This window comes from Gambusia affinis, linkage group LG22 (genome assembly GCF_019740435.1).
Source record: "Gambusia affinis linkage group LG22, SWU_Gaff_1.0, whole genome shotgun sequence".
In the NCBI taxonomy this organism is placed as follows: Eukaryota; Metazoa; Chordata; class Actinopteri; order Cyprinodontiformes; family Poeciliidae; genus Gambusia; species Gambusia affinis.
In genome coordinates this window covers 20,324,028-20,348,336 of record NC_057889.1, presented here as the reverse complement: position 1 = coordinate 20,348,336, position 24,309 = coordinate 20,324,028, and the positions used below count along the sequence as shown (strand labels likewise).

Here is a 24,309-nt window from a genome sequence, read left to right as displayed (position 1 = left end):
CGATAAAACCTATATCAGCCGATCACAGTCCTTCAAAACAACCCCCACTTCTTGTTAGAAATTAAACATGGCACCAAGAGATGCATTTGTCTGGACAAGCAGACAAGTTGAACTACTTTTAAATACTGTGTTCCCCGATACCGTCATTTTCAACTCTGTTCTATGGCCGTATGTCCTTGCAGATATCTGTATATTTGACAGCTTCCATTGTTTCCTGGGCTTGCGAAGAGTTTGCTGATAACTTGCATTCAAATGCTTTCTCGAGCTGAGTTTGTTTGAGGGCAGAGGCCCATTGTGTTTGTAGGTGGTGTTTTGTTAATTGGTTTCAGAGATTAGTTTTGTTTCCACAATATTTCAAACCATCCATCCATCCATCTTCTTCCGCTTATCCTGGGTCGGGTCGCGGGGGTAGCAGCTTCAGAAGGGAGGCCCAGACTTCCCTGTCCCCAGCCACTTCCACCAGCTCCTCCGGAGGAATCCCAAGGCGTTCCCAGGCCAGTCGACAGACATAGTCCCTCCAGCGTGTCCTGGGTCTTCCCCGGGGCCTCCTCCTGGTGGGACGTGCCCGGAACACCTCACCAGGGAGGCGTCCAGGAGGCATCCTGACCAGATGCCCGAGCCACCTCAACTGGCCCCTCTCGACGTGAAGGAGCAGCGGCTCTACTCTGAGTCCCTCCAGGATGACTGAACTTCTCACCCTATCTCTAAGAGAGAGCCCAGCCACCCAACGGAGAAAACCCATTTCGGCCGCTTGTATCCGCGATCTCGGTCTTTCGGTCATGACCCAAAGCTCATGACCATAGATGAGGGTGGGAACGTAGATCGACCGGTAAATCGAGAGCTTTGCTTTTTGGCTCAGCTCTCTCTTCACCACGACGGATCGGTACAGCGCCCGCTTGACAGCAGACGCTACGCCAATCCACCTGTCGATCTCCCACTCCCTTCTTCCCCCATTCGTGAACAAGATCCTGAGATACTTGAACTCCTCCACTTGGGGCAGGACACCCCCCCTGACCCGGAGAAGGCACTCTACCCTTTTCCGGCTCGAGACCATGGCCTCGAATTTGGAGGCATTGATCACCATCCCAGCCGCTTCACACTCGGCTGCGAACCGCTCCAGCGAGAGCTGCAGATCACGTCCCTATGAAGCCAAAAGGACCACATCATCTACAAAAAGCAGAGATGCAATCCTAAGGCCACCAAAACGGATCCCCTTAACACCCTAGAAATGCGCCTAGAAATTCTGTCCATAAAACTAATGAACAGAATCGGTGACAAAGGGCAGCCCTGGCGGAGTCCAACTCTCACCGGAAACGAGCCCGACTTACTACTGGCAATGCGGACCAGACTCCGACACCGGTCATACAGGGACCTGACAGCCCGTATCAAAGAGCCCGGTACCTCATTCGCCCGGAGAACCACCCACAGGGCTCCCCGAGGGACACGGTCGAACGCCTTCTCCAAGTCCACAAAACACATGTAGACTGGTTGGGCGAACTCCCATCGAACGTGTAGAGCTGGTCCAGTGTTCCACGACCAGGACGAAAACCACACTGCTCTTCCTGAATCTGAGATTCGACAATCCGACGGACCTTCCTCTCCAGAACCCCCGGATAGACCTTGCCAGGGAGGCTTAAGAGTGTGACCCCCCTATAATTGGAGCACACCCTCCGGTCCCCCTTTTTGAACAGGGGTACCACCACCCCGGTCTGCCAATCCAAGGGAACTGCCCCCGATGTCCATGCGATATTGAAGAGTCGCGTTAACCAACACAACCCCACAACATCCAGAGCCTTGAGGAACTCCAGGCGGATCTCATCCACCCCCAGGGCCCTGCCACCGAGGAGCTTTTTGACCACCTCGGCAACCTCGACCCCAGAGATTGGAGAGCCCAACCCAGAGTCCCCAGGCTCCGCTTCCATAATAGAAGGCATGTCGGTGGGATTGAGGAAGTCTTCGAAGTATTCTGCCCACCGGCCCACAACATCCCGAGTTGAGGTCAGCAGCACACCATCCCCACTGTATACAGTGTTGGTGCTGCACTGCTTCCCCCTCCTGAGACGCCGGATGGCGAACAAAGCAAATCTTACACACCGTTCAGCTTTTCTCCTGGGTATTGCTTTGTGTTTTAAATCCAAAATACTTCCAGGCATTTACCTTCAAGTCTGTTGACGGTGATTTCAAACCTTCCACCATGTTGCTTTGCAATGATACTAGTGACACGTGGTGACGAGATCTTACTTCTTCTTCTTCTGTAGCTTTTATTGCCGGTTGGCAGTCTAATTTAAGTGCATTGGCACCACGGCCCAACACTGGACCAGAAGGTGGGTCTGGAGGAAGATCTGACTTCATGGGAGAAGTCGCATAAAATTATGGGGAGAAGATATATTAAAAGGATCAGTTTAAGGGTTTTATGAATGTATATCTGGCCATTCAAAGAAAAATCAATTCAAATCAATTAATTGATTTTTTTTTTTAACATGGCCCTGCAGATTTGGAATTATAACTTAAAACTGTGCAGGGTAAGATCTTACTATATTTTTGGATTTGATAAAAAAGTGTTTATTTCAGTCAAAGACTTGAACTGGACCAAAACACTTTTCGTCTTCTCCTTGTGTGGGTTCTCTTAAGGCAGAGTTTCCTCAAGGCCCACTGCCCCTCATGTTTTAGGTGTTTCCCTGCTGCTGCACAGCCAACTGGAATGAGTGAAGCAGTCCAACCTTTTGGAACCTGTTGGTAAAAAGCCCTATTTCAGCCACATCGCAGTGTCCAAAGCCTGTGGAAAAAAGTAGCATTGTATTTTTAATGCATCACTATAGTATTTTTTTTGTCTGTTTTATGTTGTCATCATGTAATGCATCTGATATTGCCTTGTTGCTGAAATGTGCTGTACAAATGAACTTGCCTTGTCTTCCTTCAACTCTTCAGAAAGTCTGTCACTGTTGTACAGTAATATAAGTCTTACAATCAGTCCATAAAGATGGACATGTACGTCCATCTTTCTGCTTGTTCTAAAGCTAATCTGAAGGCCACATTCCATTTTGGAAACCTTCCGTTGCTGACTCAGCAGCATGTTGATGACCTTTGCACTATTAACCTCAGGATCTGCTGTCTATTCTGTGATTTTATTTCACAGTGGAGGTGGCGACATTCACTTTGTAATTACGCCTCTATCAGTGGCTTGAAAATTTAACATCATCAAAACTTCTGCAACCATCTTTACAGCACAGGTTACATTATGCCATGAAAATATGCTGGAGAGCATAAAAATTGTGTTTTTCTTTCACAAATGTTTGCAGGAGTATTCTGAAGGCTTGGGGTCTGGATTGTGCACACAGGTGGGCCCGGATGTAAACGGGGCACCTGAATGAATAACTCGGGTTCAAAGAACAAATACCTTCGACTTCCTAGGATATCCCTGCTGTGTATGGGTTAAGGAAACAATATTTGAAAATTAACGCACAATTGACAGACAGAAAAGTGAGGGCAATTAAGTGTTTACATGATCTTAAGTAAATAAATAAATTTTAAAAACCTGGCGTTAGAGGTCTGTGTTTACACGTGATATCGGCTAGATCATTTCTAAATGAAAGTCAAGGTGGAAGTGAAATGACTTTTTTCAATACATCATTCAGGATCAGTGGTGGTTTCTGATATGGGTTACATGGGCAACTGCCCAGAGTGGCATTTTGTAAGGTGTGGCTACTTCCTGTGTCTAAACTAGTTTAGTTGTTTTTAACAGCGACTAGTTTCTATTTGTTGAGACTAAGAACAAATGGAACAATTCATAAAACATATTACACATATTAGATTGAAATATACCCCATATATAGTGCTTTCCTTTGTGTGTGTAAATAAGAAGTTATAAAAATATGGTGGCAGTCTACAAAAAAAAAACACATCTTGAACATAAAGGAGTTTAATTTAATTAGTTTTCCATTAATAAATTATTTTTCCACAAAGATTTTGCTTTGACAAATCATTACCATCTGGCATTATTTGCAGTTAACATATTCTTAAGTACATACAAGCACTCAAAAAAAAAAAGCTTCAATAAGACATTATGGATTTACTCTAAGAAGAACTTCGAACATCAAAAAAGTTTGACGTCAGTGAAATCTCCCAAAACAATCTTTCCTGAAATAATCATCCTGATCGCTGACCTGAACCACCTGTAGAACAAAGCATAAATAAACGGGTTGAACGTTGAGTTGGACAGCGCGAGCCAGTTGAGTATTTCTACCAGAGGGCCCGGCTGGGACGCGTTGCTGAAGGTAAAAACGGTTGTACACAAAAAGGAAGGCAGCCAGCAGAGCAGAAACACTCCCATTACAATCACTAAGGTTTTAGTGGCCTTCCTCTCCATCTTGCTGACAGAAGCTCCGGGGGTTTTCATGCTCTGGATGCTGTGTGCTTGCTTCTGCGCCACGCAAAAAATCTTTAGGTAGATGCATATCATTACCAGGAGTGGCAAGTAAAACGTAATCAGAACAATCAGGATTTTCCCCAGCACAACGGTGAACAAACAGTTTTGTCCACATTTTGATCTGTTAAACCCCACTAGACTGACCGCAGCCACACCGGGAACGCCCCAGCTCACCAAGATCATCACCACAACAACATGGCTGCTGATTTTAGTTCTGTATGCCAGCGGCTGGCACACTGCGTAATATCTGTCGACGGAAATGCAACAGAGGTTCAGGATGGAGCAGGTGCTGAGCGTTATGTCGAAGCTGCTTCTCACTTTGCAAAACATCTCCTCCTGATAAAAGCACGAGCTTACGGAGAACTCCATTGTCAGAGGGAAGACCAGAGCGCCCACGAGCAGGTCAGCCACGGCCAACGAGAGGATGAGAGCGTTGGTCGGAGTGTGAAGCTGTCTGAAGTAAACGATGGAGATTATCACCAGGAGGTTTCCACAAACTGTTATAACAGATATGGAACCAAGAAAAACATTCAGAAATACACACACAATAGTAGGCGTTTCTGTCGATAGATAAGAAGCCATTTTGAAGCAAAGGTTTACATTAGACTCAGTATTGTTATTGGCAAAACTACCAAAATCAAGTTCCATTTTAAGTCACATTACTCAGTAATATCCACAGAAATAAATTTTAAAAATAAAGATGTGATCGGTCATTTAAACCAAAGTCAAGACGTCAGCAATCACGTCTCTCTTTAACTCATGTCCTGTGCATGACAGACCATCAGATTGACCTCAGCACTTGCTCTACTCTGTCCACTGTGATTATGCTTTCTGAACCCTCTATTTTCTACCTCTGTCTATTTTCTACCTACGTACGTCCGATGAGGTATCAAGCACCCAAGAGATCCCCTAGCAACAACCATGAGCAACACGTCACCATTTGCCATGTAAACTAAGATAAGATCATTTATTAGTCTCCTATAGGAGATGTTTGTCTGGGAAGTCGGGGCATGGCTGCAGTACAACAATAAACAATACTTCAAAAAAAACAATAACCATAGGCAGATAAAAATAACATTGCAAAAAGGAAAAAATACATAAAAACACAAACGTCAGATTGACAGTACATCCCCACAGCCATCTCATTTCCATTCATTTACAATACATCCTCTTCATGCTATTCTTGATCACCGTCTGGGTCTCCTGTTACTCTGTCCAGGCCTCGCTAGTCGGCCATTTATCAGAATAATGGAGAGTGGTATGAAGGAACATTTAAGATGGTTAAATATGAACCTTCTCTCTGAACTATGTGAACTTCTGTTCATTTCATCTGGTAGATTAACTCTAGAGCAGCATTTCTCAATTTCACTTCTCAGAGACCACTGCCCTGCATATTTTAGATGTTTTTTTTCTCCTCCAGAAAACCTGTTTCAAACGACTGTATGATCTCCTCGTTCTGAAATTTGAAAATATGACTAGGTTATTGGAAGCGACTATTAACCCTCAGCATGACGGTCAGGAGGAGCGCGGCAAATGTCACGGTCAGACACAGAGGAAACAGGGGGGGGTCAGTGGGCTGTTTCCAAAACCCCACAAGAAAATAAACCTTGTTAAACAGCACACAGGATCAGAGTAAGAGTAGAAAACTCTTGGAATACCTAACTAGAAAGACCAAGAAGTTGGTTTTTGTTTGTTTTTGTTTTTAAAATAACTACAATGAAAATATCCTTTTCTTTGCACTTTAGTTGTTTCATCCTAATTAATGTGGCTAATTTCTTTTGTCACTTTATTTGCTGAAGTTGTTAGAATGTAGATCAGTAAAGACAGGCAGTGGTTTCAGAGTTCAAGAGAATAAAAAAAAAAGACAACAAAGTCACCTGACCTCCGTCTCCCTATGTGTTTACATTCTGACCGTTGTGATTCCAACCATTTCACCAAAGAGACTCTGTAACCTGTCTGCACCCGTCATACCTGGTGCACACACACACACACACACACACACATATATATATATATATATATATATATATATATATATATATATATATATATAGATATATATATATATATATATATATATATATATATATATATATAACAAATAAACAAACAGAGCTAAGCCTGGTGGGAGTTTTGAGGAAAACTCTGTGCAAGTTCGCTGATCGCTGAGTTTCAGGGTCACTCAAGGTGATGAGTAAAAGCAACTGTATTCAATTCTCACTCATCCTGAGCGCTTACTTAGTCTTCACTTATATTACTCGTGGACATTTTGCTAGTTTTATCACTAAAACTACCCAAAATATTTGTGCAGGGCCTTTATGGAGCATCTGACATCAGACAATATTTTTAAAGCCATTAGAATCCAGTCTATTCTTTCATTCTGTTGTTTATCAGGATCATACCTCCATCTGTGTGCATCCATCTATTCCACTTTATTACGTTTATTGAAGTCAATTGTACTTTATAGCAGTTGCGCAGATAAAATTGTAAAACTTAATTCTGTCAATGTCTTTCTCTTTACAGGTTGAGACACGTTATTTTTTTCAGCTGGAAAGTTTTTGTGAGCTTTGTAAATTAGAATATAAATGTGAACATCTCAATGTAAACAACGCAGTGAGAAAACCGACCCAGTGTACAAGAGAAACTGAGATAAACACACAAACTGTCATTCTCACCATGGAATGTTATTCTTAATTAAATCAGACCCAAGACTGCAGTATGGTTTTAATTTTTTTTTTTTTTTTACATTTTTCTTAAGCCTAACAACTTAGGCCATATTAAGTGTAGCTTTGCTGAGTGCTGAGATGAATTTCTCTTCTCAAACTCCAAACATGTCACAGGAGCTTGGTGTTTGTTAAATCCCCCAGAAATATTTTCCCTGACATTATGATTCTGAAAGCCGACCTGAACCAGCTGTAAAAGAAGGCGTAGATGAATGGGTTGAGCATCGAGTTGGACAGCGTGAACCAGTTAAGGGTTTCATACACCATCACTGACACACCACCCAACAACTGGAGGGAAAAACAGAGAAAGAAAGGCAGCCAGCACATCAGGAAAACTCCTAGAACAATGGCCAGAGTTTTGGTTGCCTTTCTCTCCATGTTGCTCACAGTCGCTCCAGACTTTACTGCATTCTGGATGCTGCGAGCCTGTCTTTGTGCGACAAGAAATATCCTCAGATAGATACACAGCATTATGGTCACTGGGAGATAGAACGAGAAAACTGGGGCTAATACCTTTTCAAGCACAACATCAGAGAAGCAATTTTCTTGACATTTTCCTTGATTTATCTCTGCAACAATAAAACCGACAGCAACAAGTATAGAAATTCCCCAGCTCAGGAGGATCATAACCAGAACAACACCAGTGTTTATCTTCGATCTGTATGTCAGAGGCTGACACACTGCATAGTACCGGTCCACAGAAATACAGCATAAATTAAAAATAGACGTCGAGCTCAGTATGACGTCGACGCTGTCTCGTATTTTGCAGAATAGATTTCTGTAATACAGACAGTAGCTGAGAGAGAAAGACGTGCTCAGAGGAAAGACTACGATCCCAACAAGTAGATCGGCCACAGCCAGAGAGACGATCAGGTAGTTAGACGGGGTGTGGAGCTGCTTAAAGTAAATGATGGAGATTATTACAAGGAGGTTTCCACACACTGTAATAACAGACAGTAAACCAAGGAAAATGTAGAGTAAAGTACATATTGTAGAAGAAGTCCTTCTCATTATCTTAGAGACGTTGTTAATTTCATAACAAGGGTGGAAGTCATAACCAACATAAAAACCAGTTTCTTCTTCCATTGCTCTTTGTAATTACTATAAATATCAATAACATTCATATACCAAACAGACTACAAAGCCATCTTATTTTAGAAAATAACACCTTAGTTTAATCTCTCAAATCATCTAGTTAGCTCATCTGCATGACCTCAACAACATCAAGTCTTGCTCTCAGGTCAATGTGCTGCTGAATCATCTTGTCTTGATACTTATTATGCACCAACATTACGCAATCCCAAACCCATCCAACAGGAAGGGAGGAGCCTGCAGACCAATGAGAAGTTTTCATTGACCTTTTTTTTTGTTTCTCAGGGTAACTATTTATATAACTTTTTACATTTTTTGTGACAAATCCTTCATTCACATAACATCATTTGGTATTTACAACTGAAAGCACATTAATAGAGTTTATCCTCTCAAGCACGTTGCTTAAGAGCACAATTAGAGGTTCCTCATGTGAATGTCAGCCATGCGGCCTGTTCTGGTTTGGCCTTTTTTATTTTTTTTAACTCTGAAGAGACTGAGGAACATCTGGATGTTGATGATCTAGTGGAAGAAGAGGATTTAGATTTCTAAGATACATTAGACATGCTGTCAGATGGTCTGATTGTTGATTATACAATGTCTTTTTGCCATGTTTCAACATCTTTCAAAAAATAATTTAGGTCAGTTATTCGAGGCTCATTTTCCTTTTCTTCCTCTGATAAGAGCTCTTGAACCAACTTATGAGAATTTTTAAACTCATCCACAGCCTCCTTAAAGGCTCACACTGAATCATTGACTGCATCAACATTTCCTGCATCCGTTGTCAAAATCTTTATTGCATTCATCTTTCTAGTGCAGGCCTCTGAGCGAAAGGACGCACTCTTTTAACACGTCCTCAGACGCAGGCGGAGTTTCAGGGTCAGACATTGTTAATGATCACACAGATCCCTTCACTTTCAAATAAGTTCATCAATAAACATCCTTTTAGCCACAATTCCTTCCCAAAAACAACAACTTTGCTTTCTGTAGTGATTGATTGTTTCTCTGTAGCGCAGCGGCGCTTTCATTCATAAACTCAATCAGCTGATTTTACTCACAGCCCTCTGGCTGCTTTCTTTGTTCTTCTGTAAGTGATCTGCTGGTTCTCCCAACTTTGCGCTTTTCTTCAAGTCATCATTGAAGTTTTTCTACTTGTTATGGCTACCCTTGCAACCTAAAAAGTTTCCAAAAATCAAAAAATGAGTAGTAGAGTAGTTTTTAGGAGGAGGTTTTTGACTCACTCAAAGACAAAAAGCACTCGCGGAGAGTTTTCTGGTCTCCAAAAGATGTTTTCTTTACTTATAAAATAACAGTAATGTTCTTTGAGTTGACTTACAAAGAATGTTAACATAAAACGTTAATTGGTGTGGTAGAAAAACTGTTTCACTCCTCACTCCTTCACCAAACAGTCAGATCAACCTCAGCAGCTGCTTCTGTCTAAGCAGATAAGCAGTATTTCAAAAGAGCTTATGTTTTATAAACAATTAATTTGGTGGTTTTTTTTCTGGTAACCAGCTGCCACAAAGTAAACATCTGATTTTTACTTTTGTGTTGAATGTCTGTTTTATAATATATTTACCATCAAGGAAGAAAGAAAAATATAACCTTTTCACTTTTCTGAAAAATTCAACATCTGCACAATTCTTGTTAAATAGCATGAGATAAGTAGTATTATATATATATATATATATATATATATATATATATATATATATATATATATATATATATATATATATATATAATACTTTTTAATCTATATATAGATTATAAAGTATAAATAGATTTCATGTCTTACTCTACAATAAGAGTTAAAAAGTAAGGTTAAAAATAAGTTAAATATGTTCATAAATATGGATAAAAATCTTTAAAAACTGTGAAATAGGCCTTTAGTGATTGCTTTTAATGACGGATTAACCAACCAATAGGTGGCAGAGTATGATTTCACATCAGCCAATAAGGTTGATTGTCCCGCCCCTTTAACTGCAGCGCTGAGATTTTGCTCAGATTGCATCAGACACACGTGAGAGCTCAGAGCTAACGGTTGTTTCTGCTAATAGCCTGGAAGATCTTGTCAAATTTGATAAGACTCTTGGAAATCGGTAAGAAAAAACAATGTTAAAATAGTTTCGCAAAATATATCATTCAAAATAGTAAATCCGTTTTTAGATCTCAGAAAGTTTCACTTGTGACCAGAAAAATCCGTTGTGTAGCATCGGAGCATCTTGAGTGATGGCACGCGCTCGGCAGTTGGCCCAGTAAATTCGCTGAAAATAGGCTAAAATACCAAGTAACTGATCAAATTTAATAAAAATAAAATTGTATTGTAAGATTTTTTATTATTATTATTGTGTATGTTGTATATTTTCTATGTAGTTGCACTTATTTTTCTATTAGCACGTTCTAATATTTCAACGGTGCTAATTCATGGTGCTGTTATGTGCTTTTCTGTTGGTGTTTCTTGGGAACTTTCTGTTCTGAGTTGGTCAGAGCTAATGTGAGTTTCTAATCCACATTCTGATATTAAATATAGTGTTATATAGATGTACTTCATTGGCACTTTTAGATTGAAATAAATAAATATATATTTATTCAATATATAAGTAAATATATTGAATATATATTTATTTAGTCAATATATCAATATATATATTGAAATAAATATATATATAAAAATCTTACAATTTTATTTTTTATTAAATTTGATCAGTTGTTAGGTATTTTAGCCAATTTTCAGTGAATTTACTGAGCCAACTGCCGAGCTCGTGCGGTCACTCAACGATACACAACGGAATTTTCCGGCCTTCAGCATCTCACAAGGGAATCTATCTGAGATCGGATAAAAACGGATTTACCATTTTGAGTGATATATTTTGCGAAACTATTTTAACATTGTTTTTTTCTTTCCGATTCCTATTTAATTAAAATACATTTTATCATCAGATCATCACATTTATAAAAAAAAAAAAACAACAGTATTCAGACCTTTTGTGTTTTTTTCCCCGACTATTTCGATATTGAACAAACACGTAACATAATATTATTTACCAAGCTGCACATTTATCAAAGTAAAAAAAAAAAAAAATTATGTGCCTGAATATAATTATCCTGCCAGGGCATCTTGCCAGGAGATGTAACGAAGTAATTTTTCAATGTCTCTCTCACTTGTTCAGCAGCCCTGGAGGTGTTGCATGGTATTCCATGTTGAAGAGGGAGCATATCTCCCAGACCATACTGACCCCATGTACCTTCCACAAGCCTGTGGTCACTGTCTTGTGTGTCCATCAGAGCTGGACATGTATATCTCTCAGATCAGATCGTACACAAATAATTGTGAAGACATACACAAGCTAAGAGAACCTTCTGTACGTTGTCTGCATTAAGCATTATGGTGGTGAGGAATACCCTCCACCTGTTAGGAAGAATTCCAAATCCATTTTCCACCACTCTTCGTCCCCGAGAGAGCCTGTAGTTGAACAGTCTTTGCTCATAGTCCATCTGACGAAACGAACATGGCTTGATGAGGTCTGTGCGCAAAGGATAAGCATCGTGACCAAGAAACACAAAGGGTGAATGTATGTCTGCTCCTGGAAGAGGATTTGCTGCTGGGATATTAAGAAGGCCTCTGTCTAGTGCTTGCCTGAAATCTGATTCAGCAAACACTCCTGCATCAGATGCTCTCCTCTGTCCTCCCACACTAACGTATAGAAACCGGTAACTGGCATCAACGAGAGCCATCATCAGCACAGAAAACCCTCCCTAGCAATTTCAGAAGTTGCTTCCACTATAAGCTGGAGGTAAAATGTTAATGTGCTCTCCATCTAAAGCACCAAGGCAGTGGGGGAACTGCCACTTCTTCTAGGCATGGTTTAATAGACAAAGCATGACAAAAATTGGTTTATTTATTTATTTTTGTACTTATCGCCTATTTATCCATTTAACAGCTATTTTTATGAAAAGACATATATAGTGAAGGCTATGTTAATCAGGGTTACACCCACACACACACACATACAAACACATACATACAGATTTACATACATATACATATGTGTGTTTTTTATTTTACCAGTTATTTTGATATTGGACTAGTTAAAGTCATTATATTTTGATTTGAACTTTATATGATTTTATTATTTATTTATTTATTTATTATTATTATTATTATTATTATTATTATTATTATTATTATTATTAGTGTTGTTTAACCATTAGTTTGTTAAGCCCCCCACATACAAAAGTTATTAGATTATCGACTCATTCTGACCTTTGGTTGAAATGGTGCATTTGATTTCAAAAAAAGAAAAAAAATCACGTTGCATATTTTCATAGCTTTTCTGATAGATCAGTTGGATAAGTCAAAATGTCGTCATTTGATATTGACTCATTAACAAAGTCTCAAAGTAGACAAATGACTAGAGATGGATTGCTTATCTTGCTTCTGGATTGGTTGCAAAGATTAAAAGACAGATCGGCAATACTGGTTAAGGAGAACAAACTGCAGGAGGATTTGGAAAAAGCCCTTGAACAAATTGGGCTTCTAAATGAGAAAATTGATTTAATCACCAAAGAGCTAAATGCGTCCCTCAAGCAAAACAAATACATGGAATGTCAGGAAATTCCAAAGTTATAGCAAGAGATAGAGAGCTGGACTTCCCACAGGAATCAATTGTCTGAGGTGAAATGCTACCAAAATAAAGTCACGGAGCTTCAAACCTCCTTCAAAAACCTCGAGAGGGACTCAAAACTGCAGATTGAGAGGACGTTAAAAGAAAAAAGACAAGTGATGTCTCAACTCACAGGATGCAAAGTTCAAGTTGAACAGCATGAAAGTGAAGTGAAGAAACTGGAGTTTGAATTGTCCTGAAAGATCAATGATATTGGCATGACAAATAATGAAATTAAGAAAGAAAAAGAGAAGACCAGACTTCTTGACGGGAAGATGAAAGCTCTGGAAAGAAGTTGACGGAGGCAGAGAAGGAAAATAAAAATAAACCTTCTAAAACTCCAACGTAGGAAGCCGTAGAGAAAACTAAGATAGCATTTGAAGCAAGGATTGATTTCAGCGCATCAGCTGAGGGGAAAACAGCGAAACAGGACATGACAACAATGTCTGATGAAAAAAGATTGGCAGCTGAATGAAGTCTTGGAGGAGCAGGCTAAGAGACGCTCCACACTCTCACATCCAAAGAGAGAGGCTGAAGTTGTGAACCCAGAGCATCTGATTGGAGACAGCTGAAGAGAGCAAATACATCTTTAAGTTCTCAGACAGAGGCACTAACCGAAAACAGGCAGACAGATCGAGATCCCATTAAAGAAGTCACCGACCAAGTGTTCAAGGCCAGAAAATTGTCCATCAGTGAGAGGATAGAACACGAGGATTCACAGGAATCCATTAATAGCAAACAGGCTAAGGTAAAAGATGATATTGCTGTGGGAGGACCTAACATGTTGAAAGCAATGTCAAAGCAGTAGCCAAAAATAAAACAATTAAATACCTACCACCCATTGTTGGATCAAACCTCCAGCTAACCAAAACAAAGTCAGTTTATAATCAAAGAACTTTGCGTCTGGGTGAAGACAGGTTAGAGCCAGACTTTAAAGACAACCTCACAAGAGGAAAGTTAAAGCAGCCAAAAGAAGCCTGAAATGCCATCATTTACAACAGCAGGCAGGAAGCTCAGGGAAAACTGGAGGGGAGCAAAAATAGCAGTCAGCCTGGAGGGAGATGAGAAAAAAAACCTGTACATTATATACAAAAGGTAAATTATGGAAATCGGTTCGTACATTAAATGTTCTTTTAGCCATTTTATTGGTGACATACAGGAAGAACATGCTCTCATAGATTGGCAGCCAGTGCAGTTAGTGACAGGTTGATCAACTCACTGCTGCCTCACCTGCTTCACTTCTGAGCATTTCAATGGGAAAATGTGAAAATCCAGCAATTTTGAAGAACAAGTCATCAGAATTGGTTAAGTTAAATGAAAAATAGCTTAACCAAGCTATACTATAAACCCTATGGTTTATAGTATAGCCACAGGGTTTATAGTACTACAATCACTCTGTGGTTGTATTACAGTACCACTCTAAACCCCTGTCCTATCACTGTCCTACGCAGCAATTTACATCAATATTACAACCACTGAGTGTCATTTTGATGCTCTCAAAAAGCGATGCTCTCATCTAATCCTTCTGCTGGGGCAAAATGCAAAAGTTCTTCCACCACTTTCTCTCAATCTGGCTGCAAAAAAAAAACAAACAATCCCTGAAGTCCGTTCATGTGTGCTGATGTCTTTACTTTCATCCACCAAAATAGCAAAGTGTTCAGCTTTCTTCATTTGTTGCTCATTTGTTTTCTCATTATTTCAGCCATCACGTTAAATACAACTAAACATTGGTTAGGAATTTGCAACTTATTTCTTTGTTGTTCTTTGGACGCTGCAACTATATTATTTTCTGCGTTTTCACCTGGTTCATGGCTGCTCTCACTGTTTTATGTTAGCCTAGTTCATGGTTTTTACCAGGGATTGAAGTAATTTTCTACATTTACTTGCGATGATGTACTTCCAGTAAACAAACATGAGCCAGGCAAAGCAACTGGCCGGCAACAGTATGGTCTAGTAGTAGTAAAAATACTATTAAACAGCAGAAATACACATCAGTTGTAAAACAGTTTAAATATGTTTATTGTTTAAATGTACAGATGACAAATAGGGTTTCATGATAGAAATATTCTCCTTCTCAACATTAACAATAAGAGAACAGAGTCCTACCTTACATTCATGAGTTTAATACATTTTGCTTTTTATAAAGCATTGCAAGATCCTGATCTAATTATATGACGTTACATTATCAGCATGCCATAAACAAAGTCAATAAGAGTCGTCTAACAAAAGACTGCATTAAACTTTTTAAATCCAATATGATACATTTTTCACAAGTATGTTCCTGATTATTTGCTCCTTTGAATTAAAATGTGTCAAAACAGCTTAGTGTTTGTACTTCCTTGAAAGATTCTTCCAGAAATGATCATTCTGAAAGCCGACCTGAACCAGCTGTAAAAGAAGGCGTAGATGAATGGGTTGAGCATCGAGTTGGACAGAGCAAGCCAGTTAAGGGTTTCATACACCATCACTGACACACCACCCAACAACTGGAGGGAAAAACAGAGAAAGAAAGGCAGCCAGCACATCAGGAAAACTCCTAGAACAATGGCCAGAGTTTTGGTTGCCTTTCTCTCCATGTTGCTCACAGTCGCTCCAGACTCTGCTGCAATCTGGATGCTGCGAGCCTGTCTTTGTGCGACAAGAAATATCCTCAGGTAGATATACAGCATTATGGTCACTGGGAGATAGAACGAGATCATGGGTGCAAAAACCTTTTCAAGCACAGCATCAGAGAAGCAATTGTCTTGACATTTTCCCTGATTTACCTCCACAATAATAAAACCGACAGCAACAAGTATAGAAATTCCCCAGCTGATGAGGATCATAACCAGAACAACACCAGTGTTTATCTTCGATCTGTATGTCAGAGGCTGACACACTGCATAGTACCGGTCCACAGAAATACAGCACAGATTTGAAATGGAGGTCGAGCTCAGTATGACGTCGACGCTGTCTCGTATTTTGCAGAATAGGTTTCTGTAATACAGACAGTAGCTGAGAGAGAAAGACGTGCTCAGAGGAAAGACTACGATCCCAACAAGTAGATCAGCCACAGCCAGAGAGACGATCAGGTAGTTAGACGGGGTGTGGAGCTGCTTAAAGTAAATGATGGAGATTATTACAAGGAGGTTTCCACACACTGTAATAACAGACAGTAAACCAAGAAAAATGTAGAGCAAAGTACATATTGTAGAAGAAGTCCTTCTCATTATCTTAGAGACGTTGTTAATTTCATAACAAGGGTGGAAGTCATAACCAACATAAAAACCAGTTTCTTCTTCCATTGCTCTTTTTAATTACTATAAATATCAATAACACTTGTATATCTAATGGACTGCAAATGTTGTTTTTTTAAGTAATGCAAAGTAAATTTGTTAATTAAAAATAATAGCAGTTTAAAGAAATTTGTAGAAGCAGCTTTTTTCCACATTAGATAACCTACACCTCTCCTGCCCCCATGTAGTTCTATTACCCTTCCTTTTAAACATATGCCTTCTCATTACATAATCAAAAGCACGTCCAATGAAAAGGGACGAAACTGAAGACCAATGAGCTGGGTTTTTTTTTTGTTTTGTTTTTTTGCAACACATGACATCCGGAAGCAGCATGCTTCTTTTTGTGACGGTGTTTCTTATATTGTTTTCATAAGCTGGAAATGAAAGTAAAATAGGCTTCAATTCAACATGGCTAGAAACTAGCTTCAAATATGCTATAGCAGTGTTACATTCATCATCTGGAATGATGACAAGACTGTCACATGTTCAAACCTACCTAGACATCAACATCCACCTGAACTGAAAGGCTGTGCAAAGGCCTATTAGAAGAAGCCAATGGTAAATTGTGGAGTCACTGCAGAGATCGACAGTTCAGAAGAAAGACTCTAGTACAGGGTAACTATTAGTCATCCCTTTGTTGGGTTACCTTCCTTCTGCCCTTTTGGAGCTGAAGGAAGGTATTTTTTTCGGCTTTGGGCATCATATGGAGGACTGGGGTATCGGTTGGGCCCATAGCGGTCCGCTGGAGATTCTGGTGTGTCTTCAAGTGGTAGAATATTCATTTGGCGTAGTTGTTGGAGAAGTTCAAGCTTTAATTTATGACGTTGAATTCATGTTATGAATTTTCTAAATTCTTTTTGGTTTTGTAATAGACATGTTATACATGTGTTATTTTCATGTATAACACAGCATCGTTGTCAAAATGGTATTGCTCTTTCAATATTGCAATAAATCCATCTACATTTTGTGTTTGAGATGTTTTCCTTTTATCAAATAACATTTCTCAAACAAATGCTGGAAAGTGACGCACCGTACTGAGAGACTACAGTCCTCTATGCAGTTGTCCTCGGTTCTGTTTTGGGTGATGGACAATTTCTTAAAATTTTATATATTGGAATGAGTTCATGTTCGCTTAGAAAATTCTCTACTGCTTGCATATTGAGATTATTCAATACAATCTCAAGTTAGCTAAATTGCCTCGTAATATTTTCCCAGAAGCAATCATTTTAACAGCCGACCTGAACCAGGTGTAAAAAAACCCGTAGATAAATGGATTAAGCATTGAATTTGACAATGTTAACCAGTTAAGTGTTTCAATCACTGGGATTGGTACTGAATTACTGGTAAAAGGCAGAAAAGTGATGCAAAGGAAGAAAGGAGACCAGCAACACAGAAACACTCCCAGAACAATCGCCAGAGTTTTGGTGGCTTTTCTCTCCATCTTACTGGCTGTTGCTCCGGACTTCATGCTCTGGATGCTTCGTGCCTGTCTCTGTGCAACAAGGAAAATCTTCAGGTAGATGCAAAGCATTATGACCACTGGAAGGTAAAACGACAATATAGGTCCAATAGTGTTCGCCATCAGAACATCAATAAAACAGTTTTCCAAACATTGCTCATTTTTTAATCTAGGAATTGTCACTCCGACTCCAATGAGAGCAGAAACACCCCAGCTCACTGCGATCATGATGGCAACGACATGACGGCTGATTTTAGATCTATATGTGAGAGGCTGACACACAGCATAGTACCTGTCAACTGAAATACAACACAGGTGCATGATAGAGCATGTACTAAACAATATATCAAAGCTGTCACGGACCTTACAAAATAAACTCTCATTATAGGAACAAGAACTGAGAGAGAAAGCCATGCTGAGAGGAAACACTAAAACCCCAACCAGCAGGTCGGCCACAGCCAGAGACAGAATGAGAGTGTTGGTGGGTGTGTGAAGCTGTTTGAAGTAAATTATTGATGTTACTACAAGGAGGTTTCCACATACAGTCACAGTAGCCAATACCATAAGAAATCCATATAACAGTACACATATAACAGAAGGAGTGGCGGTTAGTTTGTAACCAAAGTCAATTATTTCATAGCATGGGTGTAAGTCAGTCACAGTAACTGTGCTGTTCACAGTCACATCTGGGTCCATGACCTAAACAAAAACAAAAAAAAAACAAAATCATTTCTGAAACATAGACAACATAACACATAATATAGCACATCAGAAATACATTGAATTCTTACTTATTTGAAACTTTCAGTCAACACTTATAGGCAGTCAGTTCACTAGCAGTATTTGCTTTGAGCCATGAGTCTTTGTGCAAAATCTTTTATAGGAACTCCTGGCCAACCTCATTTACACCATCATAATTACTGTCCAATGAGATTTTTGTTACTTTCTTCCATCAGACAGGAGTTATGGCAAGTGAGTTTAAGAGTATGTGTGTTGTGGTTGATTCTTAGACCTTTGCCAAGCGAGATAAGATCCGTGGATAAGATTGACTCCCAAAAGTAAGGAAATCGGCACCGATAAATCAGTGCACCCCTAATCGCTGGTCCGCTCTTAAACACTACGGGGGAATTTTTCTGCCATAATCCAAGAGCACCCATTTTCAGTCTGAAAGCAGGATTTCATGTCTTTTGTTAACAAAACTTTTAATACATTTTGCTTACATTTTTATTTTGAAAGCAGGACTTCATGTCTTTCTTCTCAAAACATCTAATGCTTGTACTCAAAACTTCTCCTCGTGCTCAGATAAAGTCTCTGCTCAGATTCTCTGCACTCTTACAAAACATTTTCTGCTTGCTTCTGGAACAAAAATGCACTGTCACCTGGCAACCTCTCAGTCAATAAAAGTGTTGTACTGGGTGCGTTTGTTTCCTTCTAGTGGGTGTGCTTGTATGGCTACTATCGATTGTAGCAGCCGGTGTCACTGTTTTCATCTGTAATAACTGGGTCAAAGGTCGTACCCATCTTGTGACGTAATGAGGGTAAGCCAAAACATAAACACCTAAGGCCGGGTACACAGACCTGGAGGAAGTTCTGAGTGATTTTAGCGAAGAATTTAGCAATTGGAGGAAGACACTAGATTGAGTGCTGAAGAAGAGGGATCTGGTTCTACTGAATAACTGCAACGCTATTTTTGATCCATATAGTTCAACAAAGATGCCTCCAGGTTTCTGGGGAGGAAGAAGGGTCCAAATCACCCAATGGTAATAATTAGATCTGTGTATGTACAATAATTATTCATCTTTAATTCTGGTTGAATTCAAATAATTGAGTTACATTAAAGTAAAAAAAAAATTAGTTTCCACTTGTGACCTTCCTAACTATGTATACATTTGCCTTATTTTTAGACGGACTCGACGCACAAACAGTAAGATATTGGTTTGCTTTCTTTCTGCAGGCTACAGTACTCTGGGTGTTGATGCTGCACAGCGTAGACTGACTACCCCTCTATACTGTACTAGATTACAACATAGAAATACCGTACAGTTATCAGATGTAGAAAAATCTAAATCAAGAAATTGGAGGAATGGGAAGGCTGGTTAATGAGCGCCATCCTCAGGACATTCTTGTTAGAACACACAGAACTTTAAACTTTCTAGATTGTTTGAATTTAATCAGAATGCAAACTGGGTAAATACGGCACACTCCAACTTTTAGCAGATGTGTACATTTGGGTTAAACTGTAGATGAATACAGATGTTGCTGTTGCTTTGGAGTTATTTAACAGTCTGCTGACTGAAAAAGAAATGTAAAAACTCTAGAAAGTTCCTTTCTAGAGAGTTCACATTTCAGTCTGTAGAAATGTGAACAGACTGAACAAAGGGAGTGGCTTCAGTAAATTCCAAGAACGACATCTTAGATCTCTAATCAGTGGAGTGTTGTGGGAAACTTGGTAACTTTGTTTCTTCCGTACATCTGGCTTTCAGAAAAAAAACATAAACTAAAAAAAACCCCAGACTTTTCTGATTAATTGGTGAAAAAAATGGAGCTGGGGAAAATCTAGGCTTCTTGACACAGCATGGTTCAATCAGGTGCATTAATTCAACCCTACATTAAAAATTAAGGTAACATCATATTTGCAAAAATTATATTAAATTATATCATGTTCCACTTTTTAAAGTAAACACAAACTAAAAACAGTGCATGTTTTGATGACGTCTCTGGACAGACGGTCTTCAATTAGAGGTGTGAATGTGTGTGGTTTGTTGACAGTCCCTTAGCTACCGTTGCCTCAGAATGCCTCATGCAGACTGTGAACTAATCTTTTCCCCAGGGGCTTGTGAAGCAAACAAGATGTGAAGGAAAACAAAGTTATGGCCACTGAAGGGTAGAAGTGGTGAAAGTGGACCCGCAGAGTTTAGAGTGATAATGAAACAGAACTGACAGCCAACAGGGGACATGCATGATGAATGAACTGCATCCTGTTTATTTTCAAAGTAGTGAAGTTGGTGGTGACTAATGGCTAATTTGTCAGAGTAGATTTTTATCAAACCATGAAGTAATATAACAAAAACAGACTTAATTCTTCTTTGACAACTTTTTGGGTAGTATCTACAACAAACCTGCTCATGAATATTATTCAATCTTATTTGCAATGCTCTAACTAGACTAAACTTTAACAATTCAATCAAATAGTATGGAAAGTTTCTACAAAGGGCGAAGCACAAGCCAAGCTGTCTTCCTTAAACTCCTAATAGGACCAAGACTGTGTGGATTCAGTTTCACCGTCAAACTCAATCTTATTCATTCACAAACACTGGTTTTCATCAAGCCACTATATGTGAATATTGACCTTTGACGTTAAGCTATAGATTATCATGGGGTCTCATGAACAATTTATGTCTTCAAAACCAACATTCTTGATAGAAGAACCAGAGAGCAAAGTAATCTTAGAGGAGTCGAGTTCTTTTCTGTCTCAGATTTCAGGTCTCTGTGAATTTTTCCGTTCTCTCAGGATGTACTCCTGACGTCACTGACATTTAAAACACACATTTCACCTCTTGACGATCCTTCACTGCCAATCATCACGATCTTGTGCATTGCCAAATATCTCATGAGAAGCAGCTAATTTTAAAGTAAAACACTTGTTTGAATTTTACTCTCTGGTTTAGATTTGTTCTATTTTAATTAGTTTTCTAAAAGACCTGTTAAACAGATTGATTATTTTGTCTTGCAAAAAGATGACAATCTGTTGCTTAAAGTGCACAGACCTTTACCATAAGTTTAAACGAAGCCTGCAAATTCTTCTGTCTGCCTTGTTAAACAGATGAGGGCAGTTGACCTTCTTATTTGGATGTTTTAAATGAATAAAAAAGCCTCACTTTCCTTTAGGTAAAAATGTGACTTTTTAACACGGTATGTTTAAGCAATGTGCTGCACTTTATTTTATGAGAAATAAAAGAATCAAAGTGTTCCACCCCACAGCCTATTGTAGTCCTGAAGCAACACATCTGACATTTTAATAATTTGTCAACCATTACATCCTTTAGAGCTCTTAGTCTGTACTTCCACTGGACTGTGGAGAGGAGCTGGGTCACCCCTGCCTGATTTACGAGTTCTCATAGTAGACACACAAACCAGAGTTTTAGCTTTTGCCTCTATTTGATGGAACCTGCAGTGCTCTTCTGAATCGCCAGTCTTCTATGAACATGTCCTCCTTGAGCCACTACCTCTGATACGTAATTATTCTCACCTGCCTATCAACAGACACCCTTGCTTGAAAAACCATTTACTTCAGCTCAAAATGGACCCTTATTGCAAAAACATCTTTTAAAATTCTCAATTAGCAACTTTTTATCTAATGCTTATTCTCCTGCTCTTGAAAGTTCTGAAAAGCTCAAGATTTTCAACCAAAGCTCAAGATTTGGTTTAAAATCAAATCAAGATTTGATTTTTGGCTAGCTAGTTCTAGCTACACAACTAGAGATAGCTAGTTGTCTCTTTGAGCGAGCTAGAGCTAGTTATTTGTGTAGCTAGCTCTAGCTACATAACTTGCTAACTACCATGCAGGTAAAAAGCTAAATTTCATAATCTATGCCTTTCATCCTGTGGAAGACGTTTTGCTGCCTGATCTGATCATTGAATTGATCAAATCATCTGCCACATTCAGCAGCATTTAGAAATCTGTGCATAATGAACAGATTCAACTTTTATATAAAAGGTGAATTTACATGGCTTCACAGAGCCAATAGTTGAATCTAATAAATAACCAGCATCCACCATGGAAACATTTGAAACAAACATTTAATTTTTTCGCTGACATAAAATCAATGTGGTCATCAGAATAAACTGGCTGCTGTCTAAACGGTTTTGCCTCTTTAACTGAACAAAGGATCAGAAAATATGACCTCTTGTCAATTGTAGCCCAGGAATTGCTACCATCTGAAATCTTTATGAAATCTGAGCCTGCTTTGTGTGTGTTGATAAAAAGACAAAGATGATCAGTGCAGCATGAACACAGAAGCAGTCCTAAAGGAAACAGGCATGTCCTCCATGTACAGAGTAAAGGCATGTAACAGACATTTGTTTTGACAGGACAATCTCTACAGTCTGAGTGAACAGACAATTGCCTGAGTATTTGTTAGAAACCTATCTTGCTCAACAAGCCTGACGAGTTTGTTATGAGGAAGTTGAATCAAAGACTTGTACTTGACTGGGAGCATAAATCAGTGTGTGTCGAATGTAGAGCAGTGAGATGAAAGTGCCGTCTTGACAAGAGCCTTTTAGGAAGCCTCTGGACAAGAGCAGGTGAGTTGATTAAAATGTGTTTTTACACCTTCGCGCGTAATATTAATGACAAATGTGATGCAAGAGATACTTGCCACACTTTTAAGTTGTAAGCATCCTGTTTACAGAACGCTTTTCTTGACCACCCAGTTCAACTTTGCAGTTAATACATCCATGTATACCCATTCACATGAGTTCATGACACCACTTGGTGTTGAGTTTCTTTTTCAAGATTGAGTCAGAAATGTAATCAGGCACAGATTTAATGACATTGTAAACTGACTTTTTGAAACTCACTGCGACGGTGACAAAATATTTTAGCTTGGTTTAAATTTTGGGAAGTGACAATAATGCAAGAAAAAAATTGATAAAATAAAAATACAATCAAAACTCTGAAGGAATCTTTGGAACCTAATGATGCTTTTTAATTGTGAAATGTTCAAACTTTTTCAAAAGTCCTAAGCTTCAAATATTTTTACTAAGAGACAACTCTCGCTCATGCCTTCTTCTGAGTTTTAAGTAAACAAACAAACAAACTTATAGTTAGTTTTATGGGTGAGAAAGTGAAGAGAAAAGCTTTTCAAAAATTATGTACTGTCATTTTTAAATGACAGTACTGACACAAATCAGTTTTGATGTACAACTGGATGGTGCTTTATAAAATATCCTTAGTGTTGTGAGTGAATTTCTGCTGCACTGTTGCTTCGACCAAATCTGTGTAGCTACGTTTGTAAGTCACCGTTGGGCTCCAGAGCGACGCACACAGTTTTGAGAAACACCTTTTGAATGGTGTTGAATTTTTACAAGATGAACAGGCCACAGTTTATCTTAGTGACATTTAATGCTGTGTTGGTGGAGAACAAAGATTTACATTGTTTTTTAGGGACAGACTTGGAATATTCCAGACAGAATGAGCCGCACAACACGGCTGCAGGTGATGCAGGAATTTAGAAGACTAATGCAAACCTTTGTGTGTCCAAGACGAACATTATCTAGAGTTTTTATAAATTCTTTTTTCCATCATACTATACGGGGCTTCCTGTGAGTTTTAAATGAAAATCAATTCAGTTTATTTTTGTAGCACGAGTTCATAACAAATCAGACGTCCGTTCCAGTGGATCCTAACTATCAAACAGTACAGCAAGATTAGAGCATGAACACATAACTTGCTAACTACCAACTATCTCATTGTTCCAAATGTCTTCTGGAAAAAGCTGTAATCTTTGGAGGATTTTTCCTCTCGTCTCGCCTTATTTCTCAACAAGGCTTGCGGTACTTGCATTGGATCCAAACCCTGTACATGGTGAGCTGTTCCCCAGCAAGACTGGTTTAATATTCAAAGTAGTGTGATTGTTTCTGTCTAAGGAAACCCAGCCGATTGCATTGA

The 24,309-nt window shown here is 39.1% G+C and overlaps 5 protein-coding genes across 5 annotated transcripts in view; 1 reads left to right on the top strand and 4 right to left on the bottom strand.

The window, feature by feature from the left end:
* Positions 1-4,093: 4,093 nt before the first annotated feature.
* LOC122825411 (trace amine-associated receptor 1-like) lies at positions 4,094-5,074 on the bottom strand. The gene has a single exon (XM_044106827.1). It carries the CDS (start codon positions 5,072-5,074, stop codon positions 4,094-4,096), a length of 981 nt encoding a protein of 326 aa, XP_043962762.1.
* Positions 5,075-7,260: 2,186 nt separating this feature from the next.
* Positions 7,261-8,235, bottom strand: LOC122825870 (trace amine-associated receptor 1-like). The gene has a single exon (XM_044107449.1). It carries the CDS (start codon positions 8,233-8,235, stop codon positions 7,261-7,263), a length of 975 nt encoding a protein of 324 aa, XP_043963384.1.
* A 6,982-nt stretch (positions 8,236-15,217) lies between these two features.
* LOC122825869 (trace amine-associated receptor 1-like) lies at positions 15,218-16,189 on the bottom strand. The gene has a single exon (XM_044107448.1). The coding sequence runs from the start codon at positions 16,187-16,189 to the stop codon at positions 15,218-15,220; it is 972 nt and encodes a 323-aa protein (XP_043963383.1).
* A 1,159-nt stretch (positions 16,190-17,348) lies between these two features.
* Positions 17,349-18,335, bottom strand: LOC122825409 (trace amine-associated receptor 1-like). The gene has a single exon (XM_044106826.1). The coding sequence runs from the start codon at positions 18,333-18,335 to the stop codon at positions 17,349-17,351; it is 987 nt and encodes a 328-aa protein (XP_043962761.1).
* A 4,474-nt stretch (positions 18,336-22,809) lies between these two features.
* LOC122825406 overlaps positions 22,810-24,309 on the top strand; it is a 36,021-nt gene continuing 34,521 nt past the window's right edge. Inside the window, exon 1 of the mRNA XM_044106821.1 lies at positions 22,810-22,943. The gene's annotated coding sequence lies outside the window, so the exon portion shown is untranslated. The remainder of the gene's footprint in view (positions 22,944-24,309) is intronic.

Excerpts from the sequence above, each read along its gene's own strand:
- LOC122825411 (XM_044106827.1), bottom strand. The coding sequence starts at position 5,074 with ATGGAACTTGATTTTGGTAGTTTTGCCAATAACAATACTGAGTCTAAT.
- LOC122825870 (XM_044107449.1), bottom strand. The coding sequence starts at position 8,235 with ATGGAAGAAGAAACTGGTTTTTATGTTGGTTATGACTTCCACCCTTGT.
- LOC122825869 (XM_044107448.1), bottom strand. The coding sequence starts at position 16,189 with ATGGAAGAAGAAACTGGTTTTTATGTTGGTTATGACTTCCACCCTTGT.
- LOC122825409 (XM_044106826.1), bottom strand. The coding sequence starts at position 18,335 with ATGGACCCAGATGTGACTGTGAACAGCACAGTTACTGTGACTGACTTA.